The sequence below is a fragment of the Xiphophorus maculatus genome, chromosome 8 (genome assembly GCF_002775205.1).
Source record: "Xiphophorus maculatus strain JP 163 A chromosome 8, X_maculatus-5.0-male, whole genome shotgun sequence".
Taxonomy (NCBI): domain Eukaryota; kingdom Metazoa; phylum Chordata; class Actinopteri; order Cyprinodontiformes; family Poeciliidae; genus Xiphophorus; species Xiphophorus maculatus.
The window spans coordinates 275,852-291,356 of NC_036450.1; the positions used below are offsets into that span (position 1 = coordinate 275,852).

General features: G+C 42.0%; 1 protein-coding gene across 1 annotated transcript in view; it reads left to right on the forward strand.

The window, feature by feature from the left end:
- lmnb1 (lamin B1) overlaps positions 1-15,505 on the forward strand; it is a 42,672-nt gene that overhangs the window by 1,705 nt on the left and 25,462 nt on the right. Inside the window, exons 2-4 of the mRNA XM_023338226.1 lie at positions 5,213-5,369; positions 5,450-5,575; positions 10,510-10,680. Coding sequence (XP_023193994.1) covers positions 5,213-5,369; positions 5,450-5,575; positions 10,510-10,680 — 454 coding nt within the window. The remainder of the gene's footprint in view (positions 1-5,212; positions 5,370-5,449; positions 5,576-10,509; positions 10,681-15,505) is intronic.

A 15,505-nucleotide genomic window follows, 5' to 3' on the forward strand; every position in this document is an offset into this window, starting at 1 on the left:
TTGATACAACAACAGCAGATCTTTAATGTATTGTGGTGCTAAGTTGTTCAGTGATTTGTAAACCAACAACAGTATTTTAAAGTCTATTCTTTGAGCTACAGGGAGCCAGTGGAGGGACTTTAAAGCTGGTGTTATGTGCTCTATCTTCCTGGTTTTAGAGAGAACGTGAGCAGCAGCATTCTGGATCAGCTGCAGCTGTTTAGTTGATTTGTTGGACAGACCTGTGAAGACGCTGTTGCAATAATCAATGCGACTAAAGATAAATGCATGGATGAGTTTCTCTAGATCTGGCTGAGACATTAGTCCTTTAATCCTGGAAATGTTCTTCAGGTGATAGAAGGCCGACTTTGTAACTGTCTTTATGTGGCTCTGGAGGTTCAGGTCAGAGTCCATCACTACTCCCAGGTTTCGGGCCTGATCGCTGGTTTTTAGTTGTAATAACTGAAGCTGTGCATTGACTCTAGATCGTTCCTCTTTAGGTCCAAAAATAATATACAACAAAAGAGGAGGCACACTCATTTCAGTCCCATTTAGGGACTGAAATGAGTGTGCCTCCTCTATGCGATCAAGTAGAACAATTTCACACTGATTTTGAGTCAATGAGTCACATGACTTGGAAGTGTTAAGGAAAAATGATTATTTTTGGTGCTTAATACAGTTAATCTTACGACATGTGTAAAGGTATAGCCAACACTCTTATTTGGAATAGTTTTGTGTTGAGCATTTGGGAAGGAGCTGAAATAGCAGGCATTCAGCCAAGCAGGGGCCTCCCCCACAGACAGAGCAATAAAATTTACATTCAAATGGGGAGAACTAAGGAAGTTTGGGGGAAGAGACGTCAGAGGTGTCTGTGAAATCTCATCTTAGGACTTTTGGCGTCAGGGATTTGCTCGTACCAGACAGAGATGAGCACTAAGTGGTCCGCCCTTTTGCTTAGACAAAAACCAGACACCTTTGCCATAAATGAGGGGAGTTTCCAAGTTTCTCTGAGGGCTGAGGGAGTTTCTAGTTGGTCAATGGGAGGAACGCCTTGGCTGCATAAATTAAATAGGGAAACACCTATTTGGTATAAAATTACGTACACGGAGCACGCCAAGAGAGAGAGACAGCGGCCGCTAATTTTTGCCTTTTTTTGTCTTTGTTTTATGTTTGTTTGTCTTCCCCTTGTGTGTCTTTATTTTTATGAGAAAAATGCATATCTCTGTTCCTCTGCAGCTTTGTTGTCGATTGCTTTGTATGAGATTAAACTCTGTGATCTGTGACGTCAACACGCTTTGTTGTTGTTTCGTTTTAGCAGCACGCCGTCGCTCGTCGAGGATCCCGGGCAAATTAAAGAGGAAAGAGTCAAACGTTTTGTCCAAAGTTAACGTTAAATTACCTCTTTTTTAACAGAAGCTATTGAAGAAAAATCATAAATTGACTACAAAAATCCTAAAAAATATAAAAAGGGTTCATTTTTATTTTTTTAAAGTATGCCTCATCTATACAGTCTAATAGAACAATTTCGTATTGTCTTTGAATGAATGGGTCACATGACTTGGAAGCTATAGAAGAAAAATTATATATTTTGACTAAAATAGTAATGGAAAAAATATAAAAAGGGTCAAAATAGAAAAACAATGTGTGCCTCATCTATCCAGTGTTGCACAACAATTTCCCATTGAGTTTGAGTCATTGGGTCAAATGACTTGAAAGCTGTTGAAGAAAAAAATATATTTAATATTAAAATTTGAAATATTGAAAATGCCTTAAATTGAATAGAAATGAGTGTGCCTCATGCAATAGCGTGAATTACAACTTTTTTGTGTCAGTTGGTCACAAGGCAAGACATCTTTAGATTTGTTTCTCAGAAGTGTTTGGCTAGGAAATTTGTTGACGAACCTCCGAGCTTTTGAGGGGAGAGGGTTGAGAACAGCTGTCCGAAATTAGCATTCATGTATCAGATCAACCTTGAGCTAGACACCGCTTACTCCGCAGAGCACAAATTTCCAACATGGAGCTAACTTCACCGCGGTAATTAACTTTAGATAGTTATTGTTGTTAGTTATTGGTACTCTATCGTAAAAAGAACAATTTTACAGAAAGTTGCTCTGAAATGTTTTTTGTAGCAGTAAGCACATTCTAGTATTTGATGTGCATTTTTTTGTGCAACACTCACTTATTAAATGAGTGTTAACATAAATCAGTATGTTGCTTGATATTGTCTTAAATCTGATTGCAGGAACTGTCACATTGCAGCTGTTGACAGCAGTAAATTTTAACTTTGTTGTCCAACAAATGGCTGTGCCTCATGGCTCATCACTCTTAAATTCTAATTTCAAGAATGGTGGGTTTACTTTGTTTCCATGTATGTTCTGGTTGACTTAGATTGCTTTTCCCCTAAATAAATAACAGTCTTTTGAAAACTGTTTTGTGTTTACCTAGTTTATAATTTTGTAATATTTAGTAGAGTGACAAAAAATTCTGCAAGGGGGACAATACTTTCATCCAGTACAGTATACAGAAGGGATGTTTGCAGTTAACATAAGTTGGATCTTATTCTGTTCTTGACCTGGATAGTTCACAGTAGGATCTTAATTTTGGTTCATTGAAACAGGAGTGGAATCTAAGGGCGCACAGATTGCAGGGGCGCTAGGGCAGTCGTCCAAAAGCCTACTGTGTTTTTGAGTTAATTAAAGGCTTGTAGTTGACCTTTAATATCACAAGAAGATAATGTGACATATTTAACAATACCTAAACTCCAAATATAAAGTCTTAAAAAAGGCAGACATACAAAAAAATAAAAGATTAAATAAACAAAGCTTTGCCTGGTGGGAGCACAAGTAAAGCCTGGTGGCCCACCAGGCTTACAAAACACTGGGGGAAACCCTGAAGTAAGTAGAGAGAAATTGTCAGTTTTCAAACCTATCTTCTCCTTTGCTGTGTATGGCTTAGAAGCAGGTAACTAACTATTGCATATCCCAAGGAACTGGTGTGCTTGTAGTTGCAGAGTTTAGAAGTCATTCAAGTTTCATACACTCATCAGTTTCCTACTGTAGATGCAATTTTAAGAGACGACAGGCAAAACAAAACAGTTCAAAAGCTGCATCAAATACTTATAGAATCAATCAGGCAGCAGGCATGACTGACAAATCTTACGGCTTTCTCGTCTCATTGTCGCATTCTAATTTAAAGTCATGTAGGAAACTCCTCATAGAAACACTTAAATGAATTTAGCCAAGAACAGTGTTTCGGCTTTGGGAACAAAGTTCTGACAATGTCAGGCAAATTATCACTGACAATGCAACAGTAATGGTACTTAAGTTCGCTCCAGAAGATATATAAGGCCAATAGTTACTGCAGGGTTTCCCCCAGAAAACTTGCTAAGCCCGTTGGTTGGGTTGCTGAGGCGCTGCACTGTGTTTTTGTATTAAACAATGTTAAGTTGATAGGAAATGTAAAAATATTACTGGGTAAAGTGTATGTTGCGGGAAAACATCGCTACTCTCCGACAGACTGGTGGCCTGTCCAGGGTGTACCCCGGATCTCGCATGAAACTGGAGTTCGCTGGAGATGGGCACCAGCACGCCTCCTGACCCCGCTAGGGACCAGGGTGTTAGAAAATGGATGGGAAGACATTGCCAGTGAAATTTGTTTTAAACCCAGAACTATAGACTCTTAAAAACAAATAAAAAATACTATTAAAATTAATATCATTTATTGGCACTTCTGTTTAATCCAAATAAGTCAGATGTTGGAGAAAGCTCCGTCTCTAATATTTTGAACACATACCAACAATATATAAATGTAACATTTATTGAGAATATCAATACTGATAAATTTGATTTAGTGATTTCAGCATACATAAATTAAAACATTTTAAATTTAATATTTTAAGAAGCTGGTAAGTTTACTGCATAAAAGTTCAAAGAACAATCTTCATAGATTTTTTTTGTTACCATAGCTACAATCTGATGCTGTGAGTTAATCTTTGAGTTTGAGCTCTGTTTGTTAACAAATATATCTTGGTAAACTACAATCATCATCTCTGCTCGGTACAGAGGGACAAACGGGACATTTTATTTATGCGGCTTCAGTACCTCTTCCAGTTTGTGTCTATTGAGTTTTTAATAAGCACCACAGAAACTCTTGGTTGCCTGAGTTTATGGAACTCGTTTTTCAGATCACTGTGCAGCCGCGCGCATTAACTCTGCCTGACTGAGTGAACAAAGCATTTGATATGGTTTGATGCATCATGTAGCCTGAAAAATAGTGGAAAATAATAATAAAATAAAACCAGCATAATGCGTGACTATGAGGCGTGCGGAAAAGCGCCTCCACTGAACCGCTTAATCACTAAAGCACCAGCCACCCGGGGAACAAATACATAAACTTTATCAGCGCAGAGGCAGAGCCACCTGCTGGGCAGTGTGTTGAGATGTAAACACACATGCTGCACATAATTCTTTGTTCACAAAGATATATCATTCTTACAGCTTGCTCAACACACACCTCTACGGTTAGGTCTACGGTTATACCATAGAGCTGCACAAGCAGCGCTAACACAGTGGGTTTTAAACTTGACTCCTACCTTGATGAAAAATTCTGCAAAGAAACATAAGTTCTCAAGGAGGTTGATGTAAATATCCATACAGGTCAGCCTGTGTCCAGGTGGAGTGAAATGAGGCATGTGTGGGCTGTGCTGTGATAAGCTTCAGACATCAAAAAGCAACACCGCGCGAGGCAGCCAGCGTGCAGAGGCGGCAGTGGTGTGATTGGTCCGCGCTCCCGGGTTTGTGGTCTATCAAACAACTATAAGCCCATCCTTTAGGAATGATTCTGCACTGCCAGTAAAACACTCAGCTCTACAGAGCTGCTTGCAGTATGGCTTTTTAAAAATAAAAAATGAAGCTGTTTTATTTTTAAAAAATGTGTTATTTATTTTCTTCCTAAACACAAAAACAAGCAATGCTTAGCCTGGGGGGCAGGGGCATATGGCCTGGCTTATAATACAATAGGGGAAAGCCTGGTTACTGGTTTCACAGCTTTCCTAATGATGAAGACATTTCTTATAAAGCAGTAAGTAAGTTTCTGCACTTTTTTTTGTTTGTTTGCTGTTTAGTGCAAAATATTTTTAATTTCATCACCTCGTTGATATCCAGATGCACTGTGATCACATATGGACATTAGGGGGAAAAATTACACTCTAATTTCACCCGTCTCTCTCTACCAGCTACACTAAAAAGGACACAGAGGCTGCAGCAGCCCTGGCCAGACTGAAGGATTTGGAGGCTCAGCTCAATGGCAAAGACGCAATGCTGGCTACTACACTGTCTGAGAAAAGGGGGCTGGAAAATACTCTATCTGAGATGCAGGAACAACTGCAGGAGGTAAACGCATAAAATATTTTGAATGGGGATTTTTTTTTACTAAACTATAATCACATACTCCTGATGGTATTTCTTTTCAGATGGAAACAGGTCTTTCTCAGGCCAAGAAGGAGCTTTCTGATGAGATGCTTATGCGTATTGACTTGGAAAACCGTTGCCAGAGTCTGGGAGAAGAGATGGACTTCCGAAAGAGTATGCATGAAGAGGTGAGGATGTCACTTGTCATGTTTGTATAGCTTTATCATGCACATCTGTGGTTAGTGGGGTTCAACTCATTTATTCATTCTAGAACTGAGCCGTTCAGATGAACCTCTGGAGATTAGACTTAGACTTAGACTGACTTTATTGTCATTTTGCATGCACAGGGTGTATACAGAACGAAATTTCGTTGCATACGGCTCAGGATGCCGTTTTGTGGTTCCAATGTTGTGAGGTTACTCCAGAATAAAATAAAATACAGTATCCATCCATCCATCCATCCATCCATTTTCTGTTCACCCTTGTCCCTAATGGGGTCGGGAGGGTTGCTGGTGCCTATCTCCAGCTACGTTCCAGGCGAGAGGCGGGATACACCCTGGACAGGTCGCCAGTCTGTCGCAGGGCAACACAGAGACATACAGGACAAACAACCATGCACACACACACACTCACACCTAGGGAGAATTTTTAGAGAAACCAATTGACCTGACAGTCATGTTTTTGGACTGTGGGAGGAAGCCGGAGTACCCGGAGAGAACCCACGCATGCACAGGGAGAACATGCAAACTCCATGCAGAAAGACCCCGGCCGGGAATCGAACCCAGGACCTTCTTGCTACCAACTGCGCCACTGTGCAGCCGTAAAATACAGTATAAATAGCTAAATACATAGCTAAATAACTTCCATTTTACTGTCAGTCCTGCACTTTATATTTTATATTCATATTTTATAAAATACAGTATAAAATATGAATATAAAATATAAAGTGCAGGACTGACAGTAAAATGGAAGTTATTTAGCTATGTATATGTGCAAGGTATGAAGTGGAGACCAGATTTTAAGTGCAGTCCAGTTAAGAGTTCAGCAGTCTGATGGCAAGTGGGAAAAAGCTGTTTCGGAACCTGGTGGACCTGCACCGGATGCTGCAAAACCTCTTTCCAGAGGGCAGCAGGGAGAACAGTCCATGGTGGGGGTGTGAGGGGTCACTGACGATGTTTCGGCCTTGGGACACGCAGCGCTGGGATGAAATGTCCTGAATGGAGGGAAGGGGGGCCCCTTTGATCCTCTCTGCTGTCCGCACCACACTCCTCATGTTCTTCCAGTCGGAGGCGCTGCAGCCTCCACACCACACAGAGAGGCAGCTGGTCAGAATGCTCTCTATGGTGCTTCTGTAGAACATCTTGAGGATGGGCGGGGGCAGGTGTGCTCTTCTCATCCGCCGCAGGAAATACAAGCGTTTCTGTGCCCTCTTGACCAGAGACGTGGTGTTCCCAGTCCAGGTGAGGTCGTTTGTGATGTGCACCCCCAGGAATTTGGTGCTGCTGACCACCTCCACAGCCGAGCTGTTGATGAGCAGTGGAGCGTGGCTGGGCCGGTTCTTCCTGAAGTCGACGATCATCTCCTTCGTCTTGTCAACGTTCAGGATCAGGCTGTTGTCTTTGCACCAGTCCACCAGCTGCTCCACCTCCTCTCTGTAGTCCAGGTCGTTGTCGTCTCTGATGAGGCCCACCACCGTTGTGTCGTCTGCGAACTTCACGATGTGGTTGGTGGCGAACCTGGGGACGCAGTCGTGTGTCATCAGAGTGAACAGCAGAGGGCTCAGGACGCAGCCCTGAGGGGAGCCTGTGCTGAGGGTGATGACATCGGAGGTGTGTTGTCCGATCCGGACTGACTGAGGTCTGTCGGTGAGGAAGTCTAGCAGCCAGTTGCGCAGGGGGGTGCTGAAGCCCAGGTGTCCCAGTTTTTCTGCCAGATGCTGTGGGATGATTGTGTTGAACGCTGAGCTAAAGTCCAGGAACAACATCCGCACATGAGTGTTCTTCTCCTCCAGGTGAGCCAGGCTCAGGTGTAGGGCGGAGGAGATGGCGTCCTCAGTGGAGCGTCCTCAGTGGAACGTTGTCGGGGCCTGGGGCCTTCCGTGGGTTGACTCTTTTCAGAGTCTTCAACACATCGGCTGTGTCCAGGCAGAGTGCTTCCTCTTCCTGGTGGGGAACAGTTTTCTTTGCCGGAGTACTGTTCAGTGCCTCGAACCTCCCAAAGAAGTTATTGAGTCCATTTAGAAAGTCAGCATCAACTTCACCCACTGGGGGGGAGGATGGATTGTAATCTGTGATCGCCTTTATGCCTTGCCACATACTCCTGGTGTTGCTGGTGTCGTGGAAGAACGCCTGTATTTTCTGACTGGGGGTTCGCTTTGCTAACCTGATAGCACGGTTCAAGTTGGCCCTTGCTGTCCTCAGTGCCTCCTTGTCGCCAGACTTGAAGGCTTAGTTCTGTGCTTTTAGCATTTCCCGTACCTCCTTAGATGATGTACAACCTTGACCCCTTTCTTAATGAAACTATCAGTGTCTTCAGTCAGAGGCTTCTTCCAATTTGCTTTAACGCAGATCACTACAGAAGCTCTTTCCTGTCCATAGCCTTTACCATCTACAGCAACTCTTATATAAGGTTATAACAACCTTTAAATATGTTATGACTTAAACAATAATTCAGTTATTATTAATAATTAAATAATAATTAAGACCTGCACAGTGGCGCAGTTGGTAGCACTGTTGCCTTGCAGCAAGAAGGTCCTGGGTTCGATTCCCAGCCTGGGGTCTTTCTGATTGGAGTTTGCATGTTCTCCCAGCTTCCTCCCACAGTCCAAGAACATGACTGTCAGGTTAATTGGTCTCTGTAAATTCTCCCTAGATGTGAGTGTGTATGCAAGGTTGTTTGGTTTGTCCTGTCTGTCTCTGTGTTGCCCTGCCCTGTAAATTCTAGACACTAACAGGTACCATAGAATTGCACAAAAATCCATGAGGAACGGTGGAGTCCCTGCTCGAAATTCCGTGAAAGAGGTGTACGGAGCCTTGTGCCAGAAGCCCATTAAAATGCTGTCTACATTGTTTTAAACTGTGTGATTGTGAGCGTGAGTGGGAATAAAAATAGCAATAGGTATTTTGTTCCATATAACACAGTAGGAGTGTAACAGGTAAACCTTTTATGGATGCAAACGCAACTAAAAACCCACCTGTTTAGAATTGTATTTGAAACATAATCAATTACAAATTTATTGATGGAACCTGACTTAATGTCGTGTTTTGATTGTTGATTCTATGTTGCATTGTGTTTTTGTGTTTGATATGATGTAAAGCACTTTGAAATGCCTTGATGCTGAAATGTGCTATACAAATAAAATTTGATTGATTGCGACAGAGTGGCGACCTGTCCAAGGTGAATCCGGCCTCTCACCCGGAATCTTAGCTGGAGATAGGAACCAGCACCTCCCGACCCCACTAGGGACAAGGGTATTAGAAAATGGATGGATGGATGGAAATAATAATTAAAACATCAACTCAAACTATATATTGGTATAACCAGTGCAGCCGCACTGCTGTTAAATTCAAATTCAAGATGACTTAATCATATTTAGAGTTGATGTCCTAATTATGGCACTTAAACAATTCAAATGTTCCTTTGTTTTATCCTACGTTAAGATGTAACTCAGTAAAAAATTTTTTTACTTTTATTTATACCGGTTTGTCATACTATAAAAGAGATCTCAATGAGGGTCACATTTAGAAGAGACAAACACATTTGGACAAACCATCAAAATTACAAATAGAACAAAACCAACAATTAAAAAGAGCAAGTTTTCTAAGAAAATTTCTTGTTTTGACTTAAAGGATATTTGAATTATCCCAAAGGAATCAATGTGGAAAATTTCAGCTCTTGCAGTGTAGAGTGTTCCATGTTGATGGAGCAGAGTAATAAATAAAACATTTTCCAAGTACTGATGAATCAAAGAAGGTGAGCAGGTCCTGAAAGTGTAGCCTGTCACTGGACTATCTAAGTCAGGCTTGGACAATCCTAGTCCTCAAGGGCCAGTGTCCTGCAACTCTTAGATGTCTCTTTGCTCCAACACACTTCAATCAAATAGCTCAAGTCAAGTTCTCCAGAGCCCTGCCAATGACCTCGTTATTTCACTCTGATGTGTTGAAGTAGAGATGCATGCATCTAAAAGTTGCAGGACACTGGACCTCGACACCTGGAGTTGCTCACCCCTTGTCTAAGTGAAAGGTGTGATGACAAATAGAGTGGGAATAATTCAAGTATAGTTTTAGAGATGGAAATATAGCAGTGCATGAGTCTACAAACTTATAATGATGGCCAGTTCACTTGAGAATATAAATTACAGTTACAACAGGTGTGGACAGGAGCATTCCTATGTGATGTTTACTGTATAAACATCACAGTGAAAGGGCAGGAATGTCATTAAAACAAGAGGTTTCTAATCTATTTCTAAAGAAAATGTCTAGTTTAATCTTTAACTCCTTTTCAACATTTTTAATGCAACTTAAATGAAAGCTTGTTAATTTCTATTGTAACATACTTGTGTATCTCAACAAAGTCAAATGGTATTCCCGTCATTGTTTTTAAGGATTTGAGGAATTTTTTTCTTGTTAGCAAACATCATGACCTTTGTCTTAATATTTAGGACTAGTCTCAGCTGAAGCTAGTCAGTTTTAATGAGATTGAGGGTCAAATGTAGGTGCCCAAGCACAGCAGTATTTTGCATGAAAATAAACAGTGTCATCAGTTTTTCACCAACACCTTTTACATAAATTGAAAACAGAGTTGGATTTATAATAGAACCCAGTGGTACTCCTTTTGTGTTAAAGGAGTACCACTGGGCGCATGCATTGTCTACAATTTGACAGATAATTAGTCACAGGTCATGCCCCTCTGACGGTTACCTTGGCATGAATTGTGCGCCACCTTTCACTCAAACTGGACGATATGGAACCTGCCCTTCCTTGAAGGGCAGTTTCACTTGAACCTGCCCTTCATATCTACTACTGGCAACCTCTACTGGCAACTTGCATCATTGCAGTGTTGTAAAAAAGAAATCTCTATCATAACTCTTCTAACACCAAGTCACTACTGCACTGTGTTTTAGGAAGTGAAGGAGGCTCGACACAGGTATGAAACCCGACTGGTGGAGGTAGACTCTGGTCGGAAGGAAGAATATGAATTTAAACTGACTCAGGCCCTGGCTGACATGAGAGCACAGAATGAAGAGCAGATCCAGATCTACAAGGACAACATGGAGAGCACCTACAAGGCTAAAGTATGAAAGCACGCACGCATGCACGCCCTCCCCCTCACACACACACAAACATCTCATCAGCGCAGGTTAACATGTTAATTCCTCGAGAACATGTTGAACAAAAGACGAACATACTGTTGATGTTTACAAACTCAAAAAACTGACATTGTCACAACATTATTGGATGCAATTATTTCATGTTACTTAGAGGAACAATTGCTCGGTGATCCTTTCTGCGTTGTGCTGGTTTTATTAAGTGATCAGGCCTTGACACGGTTTGTCTTTAAAGAGGATGATTTCTCGATTTATTATACCTGACGAGAACAACATACAGAAAACAACCGTGATATAGGCTGCCCACTCCAAGTCCTCTACCGCAGGACAACATGGCAAAAGGGCGGGGGGGACCATGTCTCACAACAATAAACAAAATAAACCGTTTTTATAGAACATACCTGACATGAACAACATACTGAAAACAACCGTGATATAGGCTGCCCACTCCAAGTCCTACACAAAACGGAAGTACGTAACAAAAATTAACTTAATAGCTCTATAAATAAACTGGATGTATTTAGATGAAAAATAAACGGCACACACCTCTCCCGCAGGACATGACAAAAGAGGAGGGTCTAAGGGGCGCAAACAATTTAAAGACAATACCACAGAAGAAGAAATAAAAAGGAGGGGCTTCCGCTCTTAAAGTAACACGGTTAAAACAATGACAGATTTTTTTTTAAAGGTGTTTCAGTCAGGTAAGAAACAATAAGGTTAACCAAAAAAAGGGCATTTTGTGTAATTATAACAAAAGAGAAATACAACCAGGTTACATCTACATAAGGCACTTTTCCACTGGAGCAGTGTTTCCCAGCCCAGGTGATTTCAATTGACAGGTGTTTGCTGAACAGCAATCAGCTGAATCAGGCAAGGATCAACCAGAGAAACATCTAAAACATGATAAAGGCTAATAATAGTGCACTGCCTAAGACAGTGCACTAACTTGAGAGGAATATTGAGGCTTTTATTTTGAAATTTTCAGTAAGCTTCATTTAAAAGGGCCACAATAATCCCATGTATAATAGTGGTTGGGTTAAACTAGTCATATAATGCCCAAAATCTGTTGTGAAATATATGAAGACGTGTAGGGTATGTGATGCTCTCATTCCACAGTCTATTGTGGTTGTCAGGTCTCATGAATCATATGGTACTTACTTCCTTTGCTCTTCTGCCATCTTCTCTGTATTAAGTGTTCCGTCAATGTGCTATTTCCATATTTCTAAGTGCCAGCTCAGCCTTCTGTAGTAACTCAGTGTTCCGCCATGTCTGTAGTACTGACATTCTGCCATCACTGTAGTTCTAAAGAGCAGCTCAGAGGGGCAGACAAAATTCTATAGCTGTGTCCAAATTCCGGGTCTGCATCCTCTGAAGGACGGATTCTCCTTTTCTGCCTCATTTTCCTCTCTTGCTCTTGGTGAAGGCGGACGCTTTTTTCCTCTGCTCCCTCCCTGCCCATGCCTGCCCTGCTTGCTATGTTTTTGTGCTGTCTTTTTCTCTATTTTTGGAGCCACATCCTCCAAATCTACAAATTATGGAGCTGGTCAATCGGTCTGTCAATGCAATTGATTAAATTTTCTCTACGAGAAGACTGGGCACAGGAGAGCCCTCTTGTTCTGCGGGGACACACCTTGCGGGATACATCCTGGATTTATTCTTGACAGGATTTCTGCTGTTTGGAGCTTGCAGATACCTGGCTTATTGATAAATTTGTGATGGAGTTGGCCGAACTAGCGAACACTCAGACTGTTGGTGTGGACAGATCTCAATCTCGTTGTAATCTGTTGATGACAATGACAATAAATCTTATCTTAAGTTGGATGTGAGTCTTGCTGAGACTCACAGCCCAGCTGAGGACTCCAAAACTCACTAGCGGGATGGAATCAATCTTGGAGAAGTTTCTAGTTTCAGCTCAGTGGAACGACCAAATTTGGATAATCGGGAACTGAGATGTATCGGAGAGACTTTAGGGAAGATTGAAATTTATAATCTAAGACCTAAGACATGGCTTTCCCCATGTTGCCTTGGAAGGGCTGCATATTTCCAATCTCCTTGAAGATATCTAAACGTAACACTCCTTCCCACCTTACCCTCCTGTTATCCATGCAAGGACATTCCTTTGGAAAAAGAATTACCTGAAGAATGAGCACACTGCATGCAGTGGCGCTCTGTTTTGAGCTGGAAAACGAAGAGGGGAAACCTGCAGCCGCACTGTGGGCACAGTGAGGATCGCAATGATGACAATGGCAAATCGATCATTCTTATTAGCAACTGACAAAAAGAGTATCAGAGACTGAGAGTACGATGAGATCCTGGCAGTTTGAGAGGCAGCTACTCAGAGATCCAAGCAGGGGAATGGCGGCAACACGCAGCTGCAAGGAGTCGATCACTACAGGGTGAGGCAGAGCCACTCCCCCAGGAGCTAGTAGTAAATGGCTTACAACCACGGCTAACTCCGGAGCCATGGTAGAAAAGCCTTTTCCCTACAGTCCACAATACGTTTTTTATTCCGAAATGCAGCCACAGTATGTCCAAAAGAAAAACATAAGTGCAATCATTTGCATATTGAGAGTTTACAGAGGCTGGATCACTGCTGAAACTTGGAGTTTCATGTCAAATCCACATGAATTAAATGACGGAAACAAATTTTCTCACTGCATCTTTGATTCATTTTGTCCAGCTGTAGACTGTTAAACTCTGTCCAATCAGAGTCAGTTATTGTGTAGTTGGTGCTTTTAATTAGTTTTCAGTTACTTCAATCCAAGTCTATGGAACACAAAATGTCACTAAAATCACTCTGTCCTTCTAAAATCTTTCAGAAAATCGTAAAAGTGCATTGAATCATATTGAATTGCATCGTTTGCCAAATGTCATGATGCATATCGTATTGTGATGAGAATATCGTATATCATATCGTGAGATTATTGTATCGCTACACCCCTAATGTTTAATGGTGCAGACAGTGGTGATTTCTGACATGAATGATATGGGCAAATGCACAGGGCATTATCTTTTAAGATAAGTAGAACAAAGAGTTTGTTCTGCTTTTAACGATGGTTAAATTTATTTCAGCTCTAAGTATTTAGAGCTGAAATACTTAGATGTAATTACCAGGTGTTTTTATGGGAATGTGAATCACTATTGATTTGTTTAGCAATTTTGATCATATTTCACATTATATTGTGTCATGTAGCATGGGGCGCTGGTCTTGGTCTTGACTCGGTCTTGGACCCTAAAAGTCTCGGTCTTGTCTCGGTCTCGATACACTCTGGTCTTGATCTTGTCTTAGTCTCGGGTTAGTGATCTTGACTGCAACACTATTACCGGGTCCTTTGATACAGGCTGTTAGGTCTCTGTATGACCTGGGTGCGCCACTTCTGGTGTGCCTCGGGTCAAAGAAAATTTAGCATAAGGGACTGATCCCTCCAGGTAAGGTGGATGGGAAGTCACACTATTGACTTATTTTATGGAAGTAGGGCTTCCATCAGATAGAAAATCTAATCCAGTTTCTCCCTCAGTGAGAGAAACTGGAATAGGAGGATGTCGCTGGTTTCTCTGTCAGAAGCTGATTGCAAATCTGAGGCCAACAGGTATCAATCAGTTATGGTAGATCTGAACTTTGGTTTGATGACCTCAATATGAGAAATTTCAGATGGAGAGGAGGAACCAAAGAGCACTGTTAAGATAAAAGCTCATCTTTTATTTTAACAGATAAAAGAAGTTGGGATATTTTCCTCCAACAGGTTCTAGAGGTGTCACTTCAAACCAGATGTTGAACTTGATTTTATTTCAATGTCATTTGTGAATGTTAGCATCTCATTTTCAGCAGTGGAAAATGAGCTCAAAATGCAGGCTGAAAAAGATTGTCATTTTGGATAAAGTCTCATTAATATCAATATTTCCACTAAATAAGAGACAAAAATTAATCGTATGCTTGATGGAGGAAAATCCTCTCAGATTCTATGCTCAAAGCAAGATGCCAGAGAGCACCAAACTAGTTTTTTAAAAAAAATTTTAATTCAAATATTAAAGCTGCAAGCAGCCTCGGGCGGCCCTCGCAGCAAGCGCCGCTCTGGCCTATTGGCCACCGCGGGGGTTCCAGCCACCGCAGAAGCTCTGGCACGATTTCCAGAGCCGCAGCCAACTCCCCACCGCAGGAGCTCTGCCGCAGTTTCCAGCACCGCCGCCCGCTAGCCGCCGCAGAAGCTGTTGCGCATTTTCCCCGCCCGTCCACCGGGCGACACGCGTGAATGCATTCGGCGGCGCTCCCCGACGACTGTCAAAAAATCTGGTGCAGATCGGTCGATGCGTCGAGGAGATACAGCCAATGTATTAACTTAGGGGGCGCAGTGGAGTCAAATTACATCTCAAACCCGTTGGGCTCTTTAGAGCAGAACAAAGGTCATACATATCCAGTTTGGCGCCAATCGGATGATCCATGTGTGAATTAGAGCCAAACGTATGCATATGGCGAGGGACTGATATTCGCCATTTGGCCACGCCCACACGGTTCAGCCAGCAGCGAGCATTGACAGAGTTTATCATCCGAATCATCTTGATTAGGTCAAGAGAGCCATAAACGGAGCTTTCCAAGGAAAAAAACGGCATTTCCTGTTCTGAGGGGGCGGGGCTTAGATGACGTCATAATATGATGACATAGGGTCGTCAAGGATCCCACCAGGGTCACTCAGGCCAAGTTTGATGCAGCTCGGTCAAAGTATGTGGAATGTAGAGGCAAACGTATACGAACGGCGTTGCCGCCATTGAAAACTTTTGGCACTTTAAAGCAAGC